Source organism: Penicillium coprophilum, assembly GCF_028826855.1.
Source record: "Penicillium coprophilum strain IBT 35676 chromosome Unknown utg000005l_segment0_segment0, whole genome shotgun sequence".
NCBI classification, from domain to species: domain Eukaryota; kingdom Fungi; phylum Ascomycota; class Eurotiomycetes; order Eurotiales; family Aspergillaceae; genus Penicillium; species Penicillium coprophilum.
In genome coordinates, this window is record NW_026622724.1 from 2,394,786 (window position 1) to 2,412,723 (window position 17,938).

General features: G+C 44.3%; 4 protein-coding genes across 4 annotated transcripts; 2 read left to right on the forward strand and 2 right to left on the reverse strand.

Moving 5' to 3' along the window:
* Window positions 1-46: 46 nt before the first annotated feature.
* On the reverse strand, window positions 47-1,959 carry N7500_008469 (uncharacterized protein; the record flags this gene model as incomplete). The annotated part of the gene is made up of 6 exons (XM_056679613.1): window positions 47-71; window positions 132-215; window positions 272-390; window positions 463-1,303; window positions 1,357-1,685; window positions 1,741-1,959. 6 exons carry the CDS (start codon window positions 1,957-1,959, stop codon window positions 47-49), a joined length of 1,617 nt encoding a protein of 538 aa, XP_056529985.1.
* Window positions 1,960-5,598: 3,639 nt separating this feature from the next.
* Window positions 5,599-9,007, forward strand: N7500_008470 (ankyrin repeat domain-containing protein; the record flags this gene model as incomplete). Its single annotated transcript, XM_056679614.1, has 6 exons — window positions 5,599-5,649; window positions 5,708-6,161; window positions 6,217-6,303; window positions 6,373-6,567; window positions 6,627-6,917; window positions 7,596-9,007. 6 exons carry the CDS (start codon window positions 5,599-5,601, stop codon window positions 9,005-9,007), a joined length of 2,490 nt encoding a protein of 829 aa, XP_056529986.1.
* A 141-nt stretch (window positions 9,008-9,148) lies between these two features.
* Window positions 9,149-11,571, reverse strand: N7500_008471 (uncharacterized protein; the record flags this gene model as incomplete). Its single annotated transcript, XM_056679615.1, has 2 exons — window positions 9,149-11,081; window positions 11,150-11,571. The coding sequence occupies 2 exons, from the start codon at window positions 11,569-11,571 to the stop codon at window positions 9,149-9,151; spliced, it is 2,355 nt and encodes a 784-aa protein (XP_056529987.1).
* A 559-nt stretch (window positions 11,572-12,130) lies between these two features.
* Window positions 12,131-15,974, forward strand: N7500_008472 (uncharacterized protein; the record flags this gene model as incomplete). Its single annotated transcript, XM_056679616.1, has 11 exons — window positions 12,131-12,162; window positions 12,233-12,378; window positions 12,428-14,518; window positions 14,581-14,639; window positions 14,689-14,730; window positions 14,785-14,788; window positions 14,844-14,944; window positions 14,991-15,288; window positions 15,357-15,763; window positions 15,823-15,889; window positions 15,946-15,974. 11 exons carry the CDS (start codon window positions 12,131-12,133, stop codon window positions 15,972-15,974), a joined length of 3,276 nt encoding a protein of 1,091 aa, XP_056529988.1.
* Between the last annotated feature and the right edge of the window lie 1,964 nt (window positions 15,975-17,938).

The window sequence follows — 17,938 nt, forward strand, 5'->3', positions numbered from 1 at the left end:
GCGCAATATTTTCGCAGTTCTCGGATTTCTCCAGCGGATATACACCTTAACGAGCGAACCGAAAGTCGATTCTGGGAAAGATGGTCAGTTGGTAAGTACTGTCAGTTACGTACTCAACAGCGCCAACGTACCTTTTGTTAGTCAGAACGGGGTTTTCACGCAAGTAAAGCTCTCTTTGCTCGCTTGTCATAGCGTCCCATTTTGCAGAGTTTTTCCTATACATAAGTTAGCTAGCACACTCAAAACTCATTTCTGTAAGTGACGGATATACCTATTCCAATAATCGTAATAAAACTTGCTGAAGACGAAAAGAAACCCACTGACGACAGCTAGTGCGATGAGAGTTTTGTTTCCCTTTCGGTAGTATGGCGCATCTTTTGCTTGGTACACCTGTTGGGCATTGTTAGCATTCCAGGGTTTATTTCAAGCTCTTGGTAGCGAAAAACAAAGGTTGGAACTCACATTAGCACCGGCAATGCTACTAACTTGTATAGACATATTATACAATGCAGAAGCAACAGTGCGAGTCCGCACAGATCCGGCATTTCGTGAAGTCAATGCCACAATGACAGGATGAATGTTCGGCCCACCGACAAGAAGAGTAAGTATTGCCCAACGGGGCCAGGGCATACTTTTCTGAGGAAGCAACTCTAGTGCGATCAGTAAGGCCAAATTCCAGACTTCGACTAGCACGCCCCAGAGAAGGCGCTGGTTTGTACGCTCAGCAACCCACGTGATTGATGTCATGGAAATAATTGCAATGAGAGCCGCTGGAATCGTGAGCAAATTCGTCTGGAAAGTTGTGAATCCCTGGGATCGTAATTGTAGCGTGAGGTAGTTCTGCGACGGATTGGAAGGTATCATCCAGATAAGACCGAGAGCGTAAATTGGCCACATATGATAATCCTTGAGCGACTCCCAGAGCCGACGTGGGGTGACTGCTTGCCGGTTGTGCATGCTGCCCTTACTGGGGTCGTCCCGGATAACGCGGTTAACGATGATCTTTTCTTCATGTTCTGTGAACCATCCGTTTTTTCCGCGGAGCCCTCCCTTGGTCTGGACGGGAGACGCTGGCATCCAGAATGCAGCAATAATTCCAATCACGCCGGTGATAAGACCCTCGTATGCAAATAGATATCTCCACGCACCGCGGCCGTTGGCATCAGTGATGTGCAGGAATCCAAATGCTAGGAATGAACCAATAATTCCGGCAACGGTGTAGGAAATCCAGAACCAGGTCAATCTTTTTGGCAGCTCACTGGATTTATAAAAGAAGGACAAGAAAAGAATTGTATCCGGTATACTAGAAACCGCGATTAGACGCATTTTCATATGGTGTGACATGCGAACACTCACAAGCCGCCTTCTAGTAGTCCCAGGAGGGCGCGACAGGCCAAATATGATCCACGCCCTTTCAAGAAGGCCTGGCAAGCCGCTATCAAACTCCAAGAGACCATTTGGATTGGAATCCAACGATCTGGGCCGATCCTCTTGGAAAGTAACTGAGAGGGCATTTCAGCCAACAGGAAGCAGACCAGAAATACCGTCTGACCCAAGTTGTAATCGTTACTAGTCATCCGCAGATCTTCCAGAAGAGTACTTGCGAGCGCCTGGCCGATATTTCCTCGATCTAGCTGCAGTGCAAAGAAGGTCACGCAGGCAAATGTGCAGACACGGGCATCAATCTATTGATATTTGGTTAGTTGTCAATCGGGTAGTAAAACGAAATGACTGACGGACCTTTCTGACAATGATTTTCTCTTCTTTCTCTGTCCATTCAAAGTTCGGATCCCAGCGATGCAGGCCCTCATAGCTATCAATTGGCCTATAGAAGTGATGCCCCTCCCTGGCCTCAAATGTTCCTTCTAATTTGAGAGTTTCACTCTTCTGCCACTCTTCGTCTGAGCCATCTGTACTACTGGCAGAAATCTGTGCTTTCTTTGTTTCCTCTATAGACATATTTCACAATTTCGGGAACAGAGGACTGCGAAATCTTCTAAACAATGATTCTCAGAGGAATAATAAAGCGGGCTACTGCCGTCCTTTTATTGCTAGAATCTAGAAGTAGTACGCGCGGTTGCAATCACCGTCACGCAATTCTGCCCTAAGAAGAGTTGTTATGTTGTGCCCGTAGGCGTGGATGAGACAATCGCATAAGAGGTGAACTAGTGCTAGAAGTACGGCTGGATTAGACAACTAGCATTGATAATACATACAAGCTCTATGGGTAATGACCAGGCATTATTCGCGGGATAATACTCAGATATCTCGGGGTAGCTGTAAGGGCGGGGTCCAAGCGAGTTGCATCATTCGGAAATTTATATACGCCATTTGGACGAATGCGATGTCATTGGATCTTACATATCGGTTAAAGCATTTTGCACTCACGCTTATCTCGTACATACATTCACCTTTTGGTGCAAACATTGCGTATATGGGTGATCGACTACCTGGCCTCGTGGCATTCCTCCGCCGTCGGAGGTTTACATCCTTTGAATAAATTGTCCTCTTATGATAGTTGTCACTGAATTTCTCGGTAGTTCCCTCAATTGCCAATACTTAGCATCCCCGAGCAATTTCCCAGGCCCAGGAAGATACGTTTTTCGAGTGCAGAGAACATTATGTGAACAGCAATGCTATCATGTACCGAGATTTTGCCCCCGGTGAAATGAATATCTCATCAGTATTATATGTGTCGAAAGTAGGCCCAAGAAACAAAGGATCGATATCATGAGATAGTTCATTGATCATAAAGTCATGACCATTGCTCATACTTTGTGCGAAGGCCAATGATCCACCGAGGATGCGCTCACTGAAAGTCTGCCATCATAATCAACTGTCCAGCAACATAACATGTGATCTTGAGGATACGATGTCTGCACTAATGGTAGTATCTTCTCGCTTTGCTAGTCTGTCACAAATCTCGTTAGCCGCGATTCATTTCTGACGCATTGTCTCTACTTCAAGACAGGGGACCCTAACTCTGGCCCTGCCACAATTTCGTTACCGCATGATGGAGTCAATATAGGGAAAATTGGAAAAGAGTTATCTTGCCCCCACCTATTAGGGTTATTAGGAGAGCTGCGAAAGCGCAAGCCGAGAGACTCGACATATCGCCGGCGAAACTGCAGTTGCCCGTTGTTAATATGAGTCACTATCTATGGCAACTGTAGTGCTGTTGGCGGCTTGAAGATATTGTACCATGTATATTATGCAACTACTGACCCATGCTATCTGCTTACACGCCCTTCTGGGGGCTGGGGACTGTTTTTGTTCTCTTTTGCTTCAATTTCTTGATTAACATTCTCAATCTCGAGGTGTGTACTCATCTGATTGGGTATTGTCTCACGAAAACGCACCCACTAGTGTCAAGTCACCCAATATTTCACATTCCGAAAAAGATGACACGGCTTCGATGTGGCAAATGAAGTATTCCGCTCGTTGCATCTGTGACTGGAATGGCGGGACTAGGAGCCGGAAAGACTGCATGGATGAGACCTAACCTAACCCAACCCGCAAATGGGCTGGGCTTTGGCCCCGGCCCCGGGCCCACCAAACCGATAATGGAGGCCCATCAGGCCCAATTAGCACCAAGCAATCCAAATAATTTTAAAAATTAATCGCTCCATATTTAAACCCCGCAATTAGCCCTTGTATTTTGTTAGTATTATATTTCTTTACTTAATAAGTTACCAATACTAAGCTGGGTAAAATAGTGATATTCCTATTTTAGCGTGAATGTAAAGGATATACCAGCGCGCACATTCTCCAACTCGGCCAAAGGACCGTTATATCAAAGCTCGTGCTCTGATATACCGAGGACCAAAATGTATATATATACATTAACAATGATTGGATGAATACGTATCTCACTACTAGTTAAGCCTATCAATATAAGCATGCGAATGACACTATCTATAGTGATATACTATGCTACTCATAATCCTCATGTCTCCTAGTTTATACCTTCATTAATTTTATAGGTGTCTTGTAATATATCATGTCAGCTGATAATAGGGAACATCACGATGGAATTGACTTCTTTGTACGATTGGGAAAGGCGGTCGTTGAGCAAAGGACCATTCAGCAAGCTTTTTGCAATCTGTGTGATATACACAGCTTTCTTTGTCATATTGGGCTCCTCTGCTAACACGTTGTGGCGCACCCAAAAATGATACATCTCGCTTAAGACTGCGCGATCGGTTCAAAGCCGTCCACGCATCCATGCTGCTCGGAGAATTGATTTTATCATTGGAGCATCGATGAACCCTGACTTGATACTGCTTTGAGCGGACTGATATGCCCGATGGACCTGATGGTATCCGATGAGATCTCGATCAAGGCATCCAGGTAGTGCTGGCCGGATTATGTCTAATCAATGTCAAATATCAGAGCTGTTCAAGAAAGCAAAGGCCCCTCCAAATACTAGCTCACCAGGCGTCTGTTTTCAAAGCTATAACAACTACACAAGGTGTGTTGAATCTCTGTTGTGGCCAACAAATCCTTTTGGCTCTGCTGAGAGTAGAAGATCTCACAATATCCTCCATTGCGCTTCTTCTGAAAGAAAACCTCGATAGGCCGTTTGGCCAGACAGCACAATGAGATTACCTTGAGTCAAAAATTGAGCGTCGTAAAGCCGATGTACACTCAAAAAAACGATGATGGGCATTGCGTACTGCCGGCGCCAGTACTTGAAAGAGTGTGTAATCATCGATCCCGTAGGCACATGACAAAATCGGCCAATAGATACTCGAAGTTATTTTTATTTACCAAGTATCCACGTTCTATCGAGGTCTAAAATCATTTTGTTGGGGTCCAAGCTCTATAGAAGTGTTCTTTCTTTGTCGCCCGGGGATATCCAATCCAAGGAACGGGTGGGAATGCATTTTCTTTGACATATTGACCTTTCGGTTAATTGTGCAATAATAATGAATACTCTCCCAGTTGCTAGATGTTTTATTGAGCCACTTCATGGATAAAAAGTGGGCTGCTGGGCTTCATTGCTGCACCCCGACTAATATAGAGATCAACCTGGTTGTATCCTGATATGTGGGGGCAAGGGTACATGAGCTCTTTCTTATTTGAAGCACCCTAGCAATTAACCCATCTCCTAGTTGCACGAACCGTTTATCAACGAAGCGTTCAGATGATTTTGAGTGTCGAGGTTCATCACCAAAGAGTTCTCGGTGTTCTGTTTTAAAACCATCGCGTCACATTACTTGTTGAACAATCATAATTTCTGTAGGAAAGGAAGACAACAACCCGATTAACTGGACCGGGGTAATGACTGGCTCATGGTATCAGCCGGGGTGGCGTTCATATTGAAGGCCGAGATCCTTACTTTTGAGTGAAGTAGGCATGGCGCATGCTATCTGACTTGATGGTCTCAAAGAACTTGGCCGTTGTGTTTCTTTCGCCGCGCCAATGGAAATCAACTGGGCGGAGTTTATGTGGAGGGTAGCCAGACTATCACTGGCAAGGAATCAACAAAGAATAGTATATCTAATCTCTTGGCGACACAACTTGCTAGTCCATAAATTCTTCATGTCTCATCGTCTGATATCGATGTAGAACGTTTCCATCGAGCATCTGGAGATAATGGCAGAGTTTGATGAACAGCACAGCAGAGTTCCCGAGTCGGTATTCTTGGTGGGTATCCAACATGATCGCGAGATTTCTAGTATACAGTACTAACTTACACTAATAGGCCGTGCTCTGGACTCTCACAGGGTTATCGCTTATATTCCTTGTTTTCCGCATATATGCCCAATTTGCCTCATTCCGTCGATTATTCCTAGATGATTTCCTCGTTATATTCGCATGGGTCATTATACTCACAGCCGCAGTCATCTGGCAAGTTGAGGGAAAGGTGCTTTACGAGTTATACGCTATCAGCGCTGGCCTAGAGCTATTCACTCTTGAGTTCCTTCCTCAATACAATAAATTTATGCGTTTCAACGCTCCATTTGAGATACTCTTCTATTCCGCCCTGTGGAGTGTCAAATTCTCATTCATGACACTTTTCTACCGAATCAGTGCCAAGTTGAAGTATCTCCGTATCTGGTGGTTTGTGGTTTTTTTCTGCACAGCGAGTGTCTACGTCGCATCTGTGGCCGATATCGAATACAAATGCAGCTTTGGAGGGATACAGTATATCATCAGTAAGATAAGACAAGCTCGAATACTATTTATTTATGCTAACACTGAAGTTCGCAGCTCAATGTCCCCAGCCTCACCACGTCCATTACGAGAATCGCATGTTCTGGGCTAATTGTGCCGGGGATGTTATCACGGACTTGATGAGTGAGTGAATTGCTACTTAGCCGGACTACTTAATCTGTTCTTTCGATCTAACAATATTACTTATTTCAGTCCTGTCTATCCCATTCATTTTGCTATGGAAAACGAAAATCTCGCTTCGTAAAAAGCTCGTTCTGCTAAGTATTTTCTCTGCAACCATCTTCATCATGATCGTCGCCATCATCCGGGTAGCCGTCGGGATGACCTATGACCGTCAAATAAATATTGACTGGTTGTGTTTTTGGAGCTTTGTCGAGGCTGATGTCGGTATGTTGTGTCAATTTTTTAATCTAGTTGCTGTCCAAATACTGATCCTCACCTGATAGCCATTATTGTCTCCTGTGTCGCCTCTCTACGACAGCTCTTCGTCGCCTCCCAGAACCAGAGCTCATCTGCGAGGGCTGCTTATCATATTACGACTGACCCTGTTATAAAAAAGTCAAAAGAGGAGTCTAGCCAAGCTTTGGCTCCATCTGTCGGAGATGTTGAATCGCTCACAAATGATGAGGTTCCCATATCGCCATTGAGCGTTGTACATGTCCGTCAAGATTTTGAAGTGACTCGCGATGATGCAAATCAGTCTGCTTCTGGCGAGAAGAAATGCAGACACCAGACTAGTTTCGACTAGTCTATATAATTGCCTAGTGCTACTCGCGTCTCTGCGTACATAAATCTTCTTACTTCATGATTTCGTACATCTAGTTCGCAAATCTCAGACATTTATCTGATATCAACGTACATATTAACCATTTCTCAAACTTCACTAGTTGAATTGATAACAAAATAGAGTAAACTATTCCAGAGTAGTTATAGATGTATAGTCTCAATTTGAAGTCTGTATAATCAGTAGAAGGGACGGAAAGTAGCGATTACAAGATCCTAGTTGAACCCACTAGATGGGCTATAGTGGGGGCCTTCTAGTGCCCCATGAATGGGCTGTGGGTTTGACTGGGCTTAGAAGGTTAAGACCCCCGTAGCCCACTCTAGCTGGGCCTTGGCCGAGGCTCCGGCCCATTTTTGGCTTTGCGGAGGTCTAGTCAGGGAACAGTCGCCAAGACTACTAGGATTATCTGTGACTCAAAGTTCCACACATCCTAGAAACAATCCATCTACTACAGGAAAACCATTGGAATCCCTGGGAGACTCAGCAAGATGTACTTCCCCATGGAATTGTTGTCTCAAATCCTCCAAGAAACTGCCAAGATCTGTTCACTTCAGGAGTTATTGAAGTTAAGGGCGGTGAATTGTATGCAATCTTCCATGCCTGTAAAATCTGCTCTAACAACCCATTGCAGTTTTCTTTGCGAGTGAGCTCGAGTCTTTCTGGATGAGCCGTGTTGAACTCCACGCGTATGGCTCACGAGATAGCCAGGCTCTCACCCCTTTGGCTTCCGATTCCGCCCCTAAAATCCGCTGGCTAGAACTTCCCGATCGCATGAAACGGTCTTATCTCTATCGCAAGATTCAACTCCACAATCAAAGCCGGACTGTGTGGTCAACCCTGGTTAAGGAGATAATTGACCTCCCGAACCAGAGAACAATTGACGAAACGGAGACCCTTATCAACCAGCTTATCGATGCATGTTTATGTGGCGAATTCAGTGGATGCAAGTACCTACTAGACCCTGATCAGTATACAATTCATATCGAAGATCCCTCTTCCCACCATCTCGGTATAATTCCCCTGAGCTGTGAGGGATTCGAGACAACTTTGAGATACGCACTAGCGACAAGTGCCATCCAAAGTGGTGACTGTAGGCAACTACAGATACTACTAGATCAAGGAATCAAACTCGACAAATACAGCAACCGACTGGCCGTTGTTCCGCTGGATATTGCTGCCAAAAAGGGGTCTGGGCCGATCATAGAGTTACTTTTAGCGAACCATTGTCCGATGAAGTACCTCAGTGCTTGGGATAATCGCTTGTGGTATTGGGGCATATCTTATACCAAGGTTTCGGACGTTATGGCCGTAAGTGGCAATGACCGTGGGTTATCTGTGTGGATTGAGCACATGATAAAGGAGGGACAAATATATCCAAAGTTTTTGAGGCGGACCATGACCAGGGCAGTTATAGGTGGACACATTAAAGTCATTGAACTTGTTCAGGAGAAGTATGAAGCCCTGTACGGCAACCCTAGATGGGATGCTCACATGCTTGTGAAGGCCATCAGGTATGGGTCATTGGATGCGATTAGGTACCTCTTCCGTCGGGGTCAGGTGGATGTCAACACGCGAACGAATCCGTCGGACAGGGCGCTTCTTCCACGTCTACTCTATAATGGCCGAAGGAATAGGAGATCAGATATTGTCAATTTTCTTCTTGAAAACGGGGCGGATCCAAATGGAAACGAGCCGCCGAAGAAAAAAACGCCCTTCGAAGTGGCAGTCAGGGTACGAGATTATGAATCTGCCACGGTTCTACTAAAGCATAGAGCAACTGTCAACTTCAAAAGAATGATGCCTTTGTTACTCGGGATTACCGGGAATGCCGATGTCACTGCCGCATTTCTTCAGTTGCTGTGGCCAGGCGGGAGCAATTGCCGAACGTACAGGTCAGAAGGAAGGTCGTATACGCTTGCTCCCGATGCTCGTGATGCGAAGACAATACGCAATATTGAGAATGTTTTCTTGGACTTGGGCTGGAGCGAGCAGGAGGTAAAAGCAGTGGAGATTAAACATTTCATCGATGTGTACAGGAAGTGATGCGTTTGCCTGCGACTGAAATGATTGGCTTATATCGTTAAATCAAGACTAAGATTCACGGTACCAGCCTTGCCTCTTCTAGGCAAACATTTAGTCTTATCGATATGCATAAGGATTTGTTGTTTATTAACTGCATCAAACTTAATCTATAGCAACGAAGCTCTCCGTAATCAGTGGATGCTTTTCAATCGCATCATGGAAACTCCCATCAGAGCTGCAAGCGCTCCCAGGATCCTGCACCTCATCGAAACCCGAATTTGATCTAAATAGACACCAAGACAGTAGTCCAGAATCGGTAAATATCGGAGAGGATGACTTCCTCAGTTCCGGCACCTGGTTGACAACTCTGAGGAGTTCGTCGAAGGCTAATGCCAGCTTTTCCGTATAGTCTGGACGCTGCTTTAGGTCATTCCCAAAATCGCCAAGGGTATATTGTTTATCGTACTTTCTTCGGAAATGATCAGTTGCGGCCAGAATTTGCAGCGTGGTGGAATCAGCGTATAATGCCGCGATCTGGAGAAGGTTGGGGCCTTGCATACGAGGGCAGATTGAGTACTCATGCCATCGATCTAGGAACAATCGTAGGACATTATGACTGTTGTACATGATTGCGGTGGTCAGAGGAGTTGACCCGTCAGCCGACACTGAGTTGATGTTGGCGCCGTATTCTAACAACAGCATAGCGAACCCAGCATTATCCATTCTTGCCGCATGAATAAGCCCGGTTTTTCCATCGTTCCCGCTTGAATCCACATCTGCTCCAAAGTCCAGCAAAGATTTTAGAAGCAAGATATCAGTAGCGTTCCGAGTAGCGCAATTGAGCGGACTGCCCTTCTTTTCACCACTAGGATGGCGTACATCTGGTTGTGCTCCCGCCTCCAGAAGTAGCCGAACGGCAACGGTGTGACCTTGGGAAGCTGCATTTGATAGAGGGCCGGATAACTGCACGTCGAGTATGTTTGGATCAGCGCCGTGGCTAAGGAGTGTCACAATGGCTCGCGTATCCCCTCGGGCGGCTGCCCATGCCAATGCAGTGCGACCCATGGCGTCAACAACATTGATATCCTCCGGAGTGTGGGCTATCTCGTCCTCGAGGCTCAGCATCGATAAGCCAAGGACAATTTTATGAATCTTCGTAAATCGTGCTTCGTCGATAAAATCTTCAAGATACCCGTTTTTGGCGATGATACGAAGGGCACCGACCGCAGTTTCAGAAATTCCACCTTCCAGAAGGAAGTGACACGCTTTATTTCTCGGGCTGTTATCGCTGCCAGCGATTGGTTTGTAGTCGGCGTCTGCACCGGCGTGAATCAAAAATTCACATGTCTCATACTGTTTGCCGTAAAGAGCCCATCTAAGAACCGAATACCCGCGAGTGGTGCTGACATCACGTGGAGAGGCCAGCCCATTACTGAAAAGATACTTCAGACCGTCAATGTTGCCATTCAATGCGAAGCTGACACACTGTGCGGTGTCAGGTACCCGCCGTAGTGTATCGAGGTGTAGCAATGTTCCAATGTTGGGTTGATACCCAACTTGAAGACGCACAATCGCAGATGACAGAAACGCAAAGGGAAACCAGTACTCAAGACTGACTTGCCTATTGCGTGACTTATTACATGCAAGCAAATTACACTTGGGGCTGAAATAGGGAATCCCGGAGTAGCCGACGAAAAGCTGACCTAAAACACGGTTGACGAGTGCGGGACTTGTCGCCTTCTGGTCCGAATGACACAAACATGCGCAGCCCGAGCGACAGGTAGCTGAAAATGGACTGACACGAATCCTCATACCTTCAGAGCTTGTTGTCGCCAGCGGAGTGTCTTTTCGAACGAGAGATTGATCTTGCGTTCGAGAAGCGAACATGTCGTACGACCATCCAACTTGGGTAAATTGTCTCGCTTGAACATGATGTGACTGGGTTAGTAACATTTCCTCAACCCTGGCTATGCGTTGATCGACAGCAGCAAGTCCGCTCAGAACGTTATTTTCTGTCACAATCTGCTGTTGCGATGATTCAAAAGTGACAGCCGATATAGCTTCAATGTCCATGCGCATCCTTGTCATATCTTGCCTTTTGAGAAGTCAGCAAATTCCAAACCATTGCACTGAAATATTAGGATTTTAACTCGGTCGGCATACGAGTTGGAAGCACCAAGCATGACATTCAAATTGGCCTTGACAGCTCTGATATCCTCTTGAAGAACCTGCAGTCGGCTTTGTTCTTTTCGCCAAGCATGAGCCTTAGAAATCGACATTCTTGAAGCACGGCAAGCCACGTTGAGCTGACAAACAATGTCTTTGATCTCAAGCAATTTTTTGTTGGCTTGCTGCAAGAGATGTGGGATCGCTGAAGACTTCGTTTCGGGTAAGAATGCTCGACTCTCGATGAGAAGAGAGACCTGGAGAAGCACGAGGTTGAGATCCGCGACTTCATTGTTGACCGCGTGAAGGCGTCCTGGTAAGCTTTCACAAAGCGCCCGTAGGTCTGAAAGAGCGGAACAAGTTTGGGTGGCAAGAGCTGCGATGGCGATTACACTTGCGCCAAATGATAATGGATCCATATCGGGGACATAAGCTTTCAACTTCGGACCAAAGAAGGTATAAAGTATGGGGAATATCTTCCAACTATGTAGTCCATAAAAGTGGGAATATGTGGCTATTTCCGGAGTTTGGAAAGGCAAACGCTGACTGCTAAGCGGCACAGGTCTGTGCTGATTTATTTGCCTTGAGGCGCTAATTTCGTTATCTCTACTCCGTACGGACCAATGTAATGAATGTATTTGTGACTTGTATGCATGTTCATACATCATCTTTTCCCCTCTTCGCCCGAAATCGAAAAAAGTACTACCAACATCGCGCCATTGCTACCTAGGTAATGAATCCGGCTCACCAAAGCATTTACGTTTCGACCTTTCATTTACCGGGACCATAATAATCGTAAGCCTTCAGTTGATATAATGTGTGATATTGCTCGGGTTCTATAAACTGCGGAAAATGGTTTTGTTTGGTGTAACATGATGTTGATGTTGGTACGGAGTCTACTGTAGGTCAGCCCCTGGCCCCACTTCCTCCCCCTCCTTAGTCATCTCAGGGGAGCCACGGGCGAAGAGCAGACAACCCATGGACTCGGCGTGCGAGCCTCACCTTAACACGTAAGGTTTAGGAACATAGTTTTGATCCGATATTTGAACCTGAGTATTCGGGACTATCGTGCTTCTTTAGCTTCGACATGCGATTTGGTCATGATTTCCATCAATACATGGTCCCAGAATGGGCACCACATTACGTTCCCTACGACTCGGTGAAAAGCGCGTTCAAGCTGGCTGTCGAGAAGTCAATGGATGTCGAGCTTCAGCCAGATCTCTCGGGTTGGTGCATGCTTTTATCCGGCCAAGCGATTTCTAACGGAGAAAGTAGAAGTGTACACGCTCCTCGCCAATAGCATCCAGTCCTTTGACACATTTCACCATGAAACCTGCAACTCTCTCATGAAGAGACAAGCAAAACTTGTGGTGAAGTATGAAAAGCTGCTTGGGATAATTTATTCATCAAGAGACAAAGATGATGATTTTCATGAATTAAAGACGCTCCTCAAACTCGTCACAGAACTACGTGATGATTTTGCAAAGCTTCAGAATTTCTCTCAGTTGAATGAAGAAGCAGTTCAGAGACTTTTCGGAAAAATTGAGAAGCTGGTTGGCTGCAATGGACCTCGTCATCAGGACCCAAAATCCAGATGGACAAAATCGCAAATGGATCGTCGCACACAACATGCAAACTTCATAAGCCGATCGAAGGTTTTGATGACCAGCGTCATTGAGGCTTCCGCCGATGGGTTCGATCCCTCCACAATGAACGGGTTGCCCGATCAGACCAGATTAATGGAAATGTCACCCCTACTTGCTCAATATTCAGCTTTTTATCGCGCAATAAGGAACGACGAGCTTTCAGCTTTAGGCGATCCGCTCAATGCTTTCTTGCGCGACCATCCTTCAGAGCAAGCGCCTAGTGCCTTCCTCTACGAACTCATGGAGCTAGCAGTAACCTGTCATTCTCAACTTTGCTTTCGATATTTGACATCACAAAGTCTAAGCTCCAATAAGGCTGTCCTTGATCACAATTTGCTGAACTATGTCATTATCACGGAAAGCCAACTCGGTACTCCCGAAGGAAGCAAAGACCTAAAAGACAGCGTTCAACGTGGCGACAAAGAGAAGTGTGGCTTTTTCGAAATTGCAGTTGACTCTTTGGCGTCTCGTACTCAAGACGCCTTGTTTGCGAAAGACACCTTTGGTCGTATAAGCCTTCATTATGGAGCACTACACGGCATGGCTTTCATATGCAAATCAATCGTCAATTGTGCTCAGTCTTTGAGCCAAGATTTCATGTTGAAGGTGATCCTTATGCGGGACTGCCAGGGAATTACGCCATTTCACTACGCCGTAATCAAAAACCATGTCGGTGTTGCGAAATTGTTCCTGGAAACGTTGGTTTCACAGATTAAATTTGGACAGGAAGCTCAGGCTGAAGATCTTTTGGATGCTTTGAATGATTTGTTGGTCCTCGCTATCAGATATAAGCATGATGGGATTGTCCTCCTCATCACAGAAACTTCTTTCGACTTTCAAAGGCCTTCATTGTCTGGAGAGACCGCACTATATGTTGCCGCTCGGACTGGGCGTAGCGACTATGTCGATATGCTACTGAAACGCTCCAACAGAGTCTACATCGACACTGCGGAGACGATACATGGCTGGACTCCATTGTTTATCTCATGTGTGGAAGGTCACTACAGCATTGTCAAGCTTCTTCTCCATGCAGGGGCCAGTCAGGACTTGTATGATCATCGCGGTTGGATTGCTAAGGAACATGCTGCTTTCAGGGGCCATCTCCATGTCGCTGAACTGCTGAAGTCGTGGGACCCCGATCACCTCGCTGGTGGACCCGCCAACATACCTCGCAAGTCCAAATCCGCACCCAGCAGCCGTCTTCCAATGGGTGAAAATTATGTCATTGTCAATCTTGGTGTTTTGCGTAATGGTAAGGAGGTGCAAGCGGTGGACTTCAAAAGCTCACCATCGACAAGTTCCTCTTATATGAAACATATCACTTCGATGGATATGTCAATATCAGTGGAGAGTAACATACAACGTGCGAAGCTGCTTATAATAAACGATATGGTGAACGAGCCGTTCGTCTTTCCTGTTACTAATCCTAATGATACCCGCCTGGTGTTCAAGTTCTACCCTGCAGACTCATCCTGTGAAGCGTGTCGGCTAATAGGCAGCGCTGCTTATCTGTTGCAGAGCGACAAAGATTGCTTCGGAGAGAATCGGGAGTCTCTCGTCAGAGAGCGAACTGTCCCAATTCTGGAACAGGGTACAATGGATATTATAGGAACTGTCACTTTTACATTCGTCATTGCTAAGCCGTTGACGGTTCTAACCTCTTCCCGGTTGGCGAAGCAGAAAATCACAGCGGAAGGTCTACAACTTGTGGGTCATAGAGGTACCTCCTCCATTGAATCAACAACATGTGCCGCGCGATGTAGTGTAACTAACATCTGAAAGGACTTGGTCAAAATACTGCCAGTCACAGCCACCTTCAGCTGGGGGAGAATACTATAGAGGTATACCTACCTGTGCCCCTAAGCACTATCAAACTAACAATCAGAACAGTCATTTCTTTCTGCTGCTAGACTTGGCGCTTCTTATGTCGAAGTAAGAACCCCGGAGGCCCTAGACAGGAAGCTTGCATTAACTAATCCTTTTTAGTTTGGTACTGGCTGATTCAAGCGAAGCTCTTTCTTCCGCCTTTACTAACATGCACGCAGATGTCCAACTTACTAGAGACCTTTTCCCCGTGATCTATCATGACTTCTCGTTAAGCGAGTCTGGAACCGATATTCCTATTCATGATCTGAGTCTAGAACAGGTTTGTCTATCTGGACAGAGGAATTTCCTGATGCTAACTTTTGAAGTTTATGCACGCAAGTGAACTTCAGTCACCCAGAGGCAAACCAGTGTCGGTTCTCGGGAGGCCAAATTCACAGGGCCTCTCAGATTCAACTGTTGCAGCCAGAGTTCGTTCACATTCATTGACAAAGAGCCACGAGGGAGAGACTGCGCGGATTCGTGGCAGAATGAGGCACACCGTCGACTTCAAGAACAAAGGATTTAAGCCAAATACAAGGGGGCATTCCGTGCAGGACTCTTTCACCACGCTAGAAGAGCTGCTTACGGATCTCCCAGACTCGATCAGTTTCAATATTGAGATAAGTATGTTTTGGTATCCTAATAAACATGGCGGTTCGGTGTTTAGCTGCCTTGGACTAACACGGACAAAGAATATCCCAGGCTTCATGAAGCTGTCGAGGCAGGCGTAGGACCACTCGGTATCGAGATCAACACATTCATTGATCGAATACTCGCCCAGATCTTCCGTGTCAGCAGTGGTAGGTCCATTATACTCTCCTCGTTTTCGCCCGAGGTTTGTATTCTTCTGGCGATCAAACAAGATATATATCCTGTCATGTTTATCACCAACGCCGGAAAACTCCCAATGTCAGACACGGAGATGAGAGCTAGTAGTCTACAAGCTGCGGTCCGATTCTCGAAGCGGTGGAATTTGGCCGGCATTGTCTTCGCTTCCGAGACCTTGATTCTGTGCCCGAGACTTGTGGGCTATGTTAAAAGATCAGGTCTGATCTGTGGGTCTTATGGCTCTTTAAACAACATTCCCGAGCACGCTGAGGTAAGTTCAAAAGCAACTTGCGGTCCAGTCCAATGGATATTGTAGCTCATTTGCTATAGGCACAAAAAAAGGCCGGTCTTCAGATTCTCATGGTTGATAATGTTCGACTGATTGCATCGACCTTGGGTAGGTTTTTACCCCTGCGAGGATAACAATTGCGACACCTGGAGATGAACGGATAGAGCGACGGTTTGACGTCTTCCAGCCATGAAAATTTGATACTGAAAGGAATTCAATCAATCAAAGCCGCTTGTTGCTTATTGACATGTGACACCCCGCGGGCCATCCCCATCAGGCACCCGAATTTAGTCAGTCGCCTTGCATACGAATAAGTGATTATAGAAGCTATAAGTTATCTCTTACTTTCCTTATCAATCTAGTAAAATAATATTATAATATTTATAAAATTTTAAGATACTAGGGATAAAGTGTCTTGTAAAGAGAGCTAGGTTATATATTAGGTACTATTCTACTAAGTTATAAAGTCTATCGCAATATCTAGATATTAAACAATTTTAATATTAATAAGAAGATTAAAAATAACCTTAATGTCTATATCTACTATAGTCCTAACCCTCCTTCTCCTTTTAATAGTACTCTAAGTTTTAGAGAAAGAACGCTTTAGTAGCTTTATTCTAATAGGTAAAGAATATTAGACTAAGTATATAGTAGACTACAATATCACCCATAGACAGGTAGGTAGTTAGGCAGTGCCCACAGACCTTATATAAGCGGGCGATAGGCACTATCAATACACCTATAGATAGGCCCTACCCTTAGGGCCTATTATCTATAGCCACTATAGGCGCCTATAGGCCTTTTTAGTAAGTAGAATTTCTTAACCTCGTGACCTATATTATTTATACATTTTTTCTCTATATTTTTAAGTAATTCGATTATATATATAATAACTTAATACCTGTAAGCATAATAGTAATTGTAAGATATATACTATGGTGTGAGAGTATAAGATATATATTTTACCGGTAGTATCTAAGAGAACCTTAGATATATTATCTACGGTAAACTATATTATGACACACAATATATCGCCATAAATCTAGGATATCATGATGAAGTCATTATATTATTAATGACCTTCTATGATATTCTATACTGCTAGAGCTTGCCTATATAAGGAATAGAGGATTCCTAGCTAGAAAATAATTAATCAATACAACTTTTCTTACCTCTCACCTATTATTATCTACTTAAGCTAAGTATAAACCTTTCTATATCTTATATAATATAATATTATATAAGATAAAGCTTACCTAATACACCTTCCCCTACAAAATATTATAACCTACTATTAGGCTATAATATTATTTCTGCTAAAGTGCTTATAGGTTATAAGCCCGGCTTACTACCTATTTCCTAAATAGGAAATACCGATATATCGCCGAGCCTTTCCCAAATAATTTCCGAATTACTATATTTAGTATCTTACTAAATATAGTAATATACTATATACTATTAAGTATATAGTGATATATTCTCACAATTATATATAGTATATATTACTATATATAGGGAGCTATATATATAAGTATACTATTTTATATAGTATACTATATATATACCTAATCTCCGATATCTATTATATATCTTACTATAGCCTCCCTAGATAAGATATATCTCCCTAAGCTTAGGGGCTCGGAGAACTATATTATATAGTCTATTAGGGTTAAAGTAGCCCTAATAAAGGATGACCTATATACACCTATAGAAACTCCTTCTATTAGGGTTAAAAACAATAAGGCTATATCTGTTTTAAAGCTTTATTGTAATAATAGGCCCCTCCTATATCTAAAAGATATAGAGAGTGCTAATAAGGCCTAGCTTCGCTTAGAAGCCCTATATAACCCTAAGGGTTTTACCACTGAATATTTAACCCTAAAAGATTTCTTTAACACTAGATTAAACGATTTTAATTCAATGGAAGAATATCTTAATAAGGTTAAAACCTTAGTAGATAACCTTAAGGGTAAAGGTATTGATCTACCTAATCAGGTAGTGATAGCCTAGGTTCTTAATAGTCTAAATAATGACTATAAAGGGTTTATTCAAAATATAACCTAATCATTGAGAAATAACCCTAAATCATATATAGTGGAAACCTTATTTTCTAGCTTAATTGATAAAGCTAGGGGTAGGGAATCTTCTATATATAAA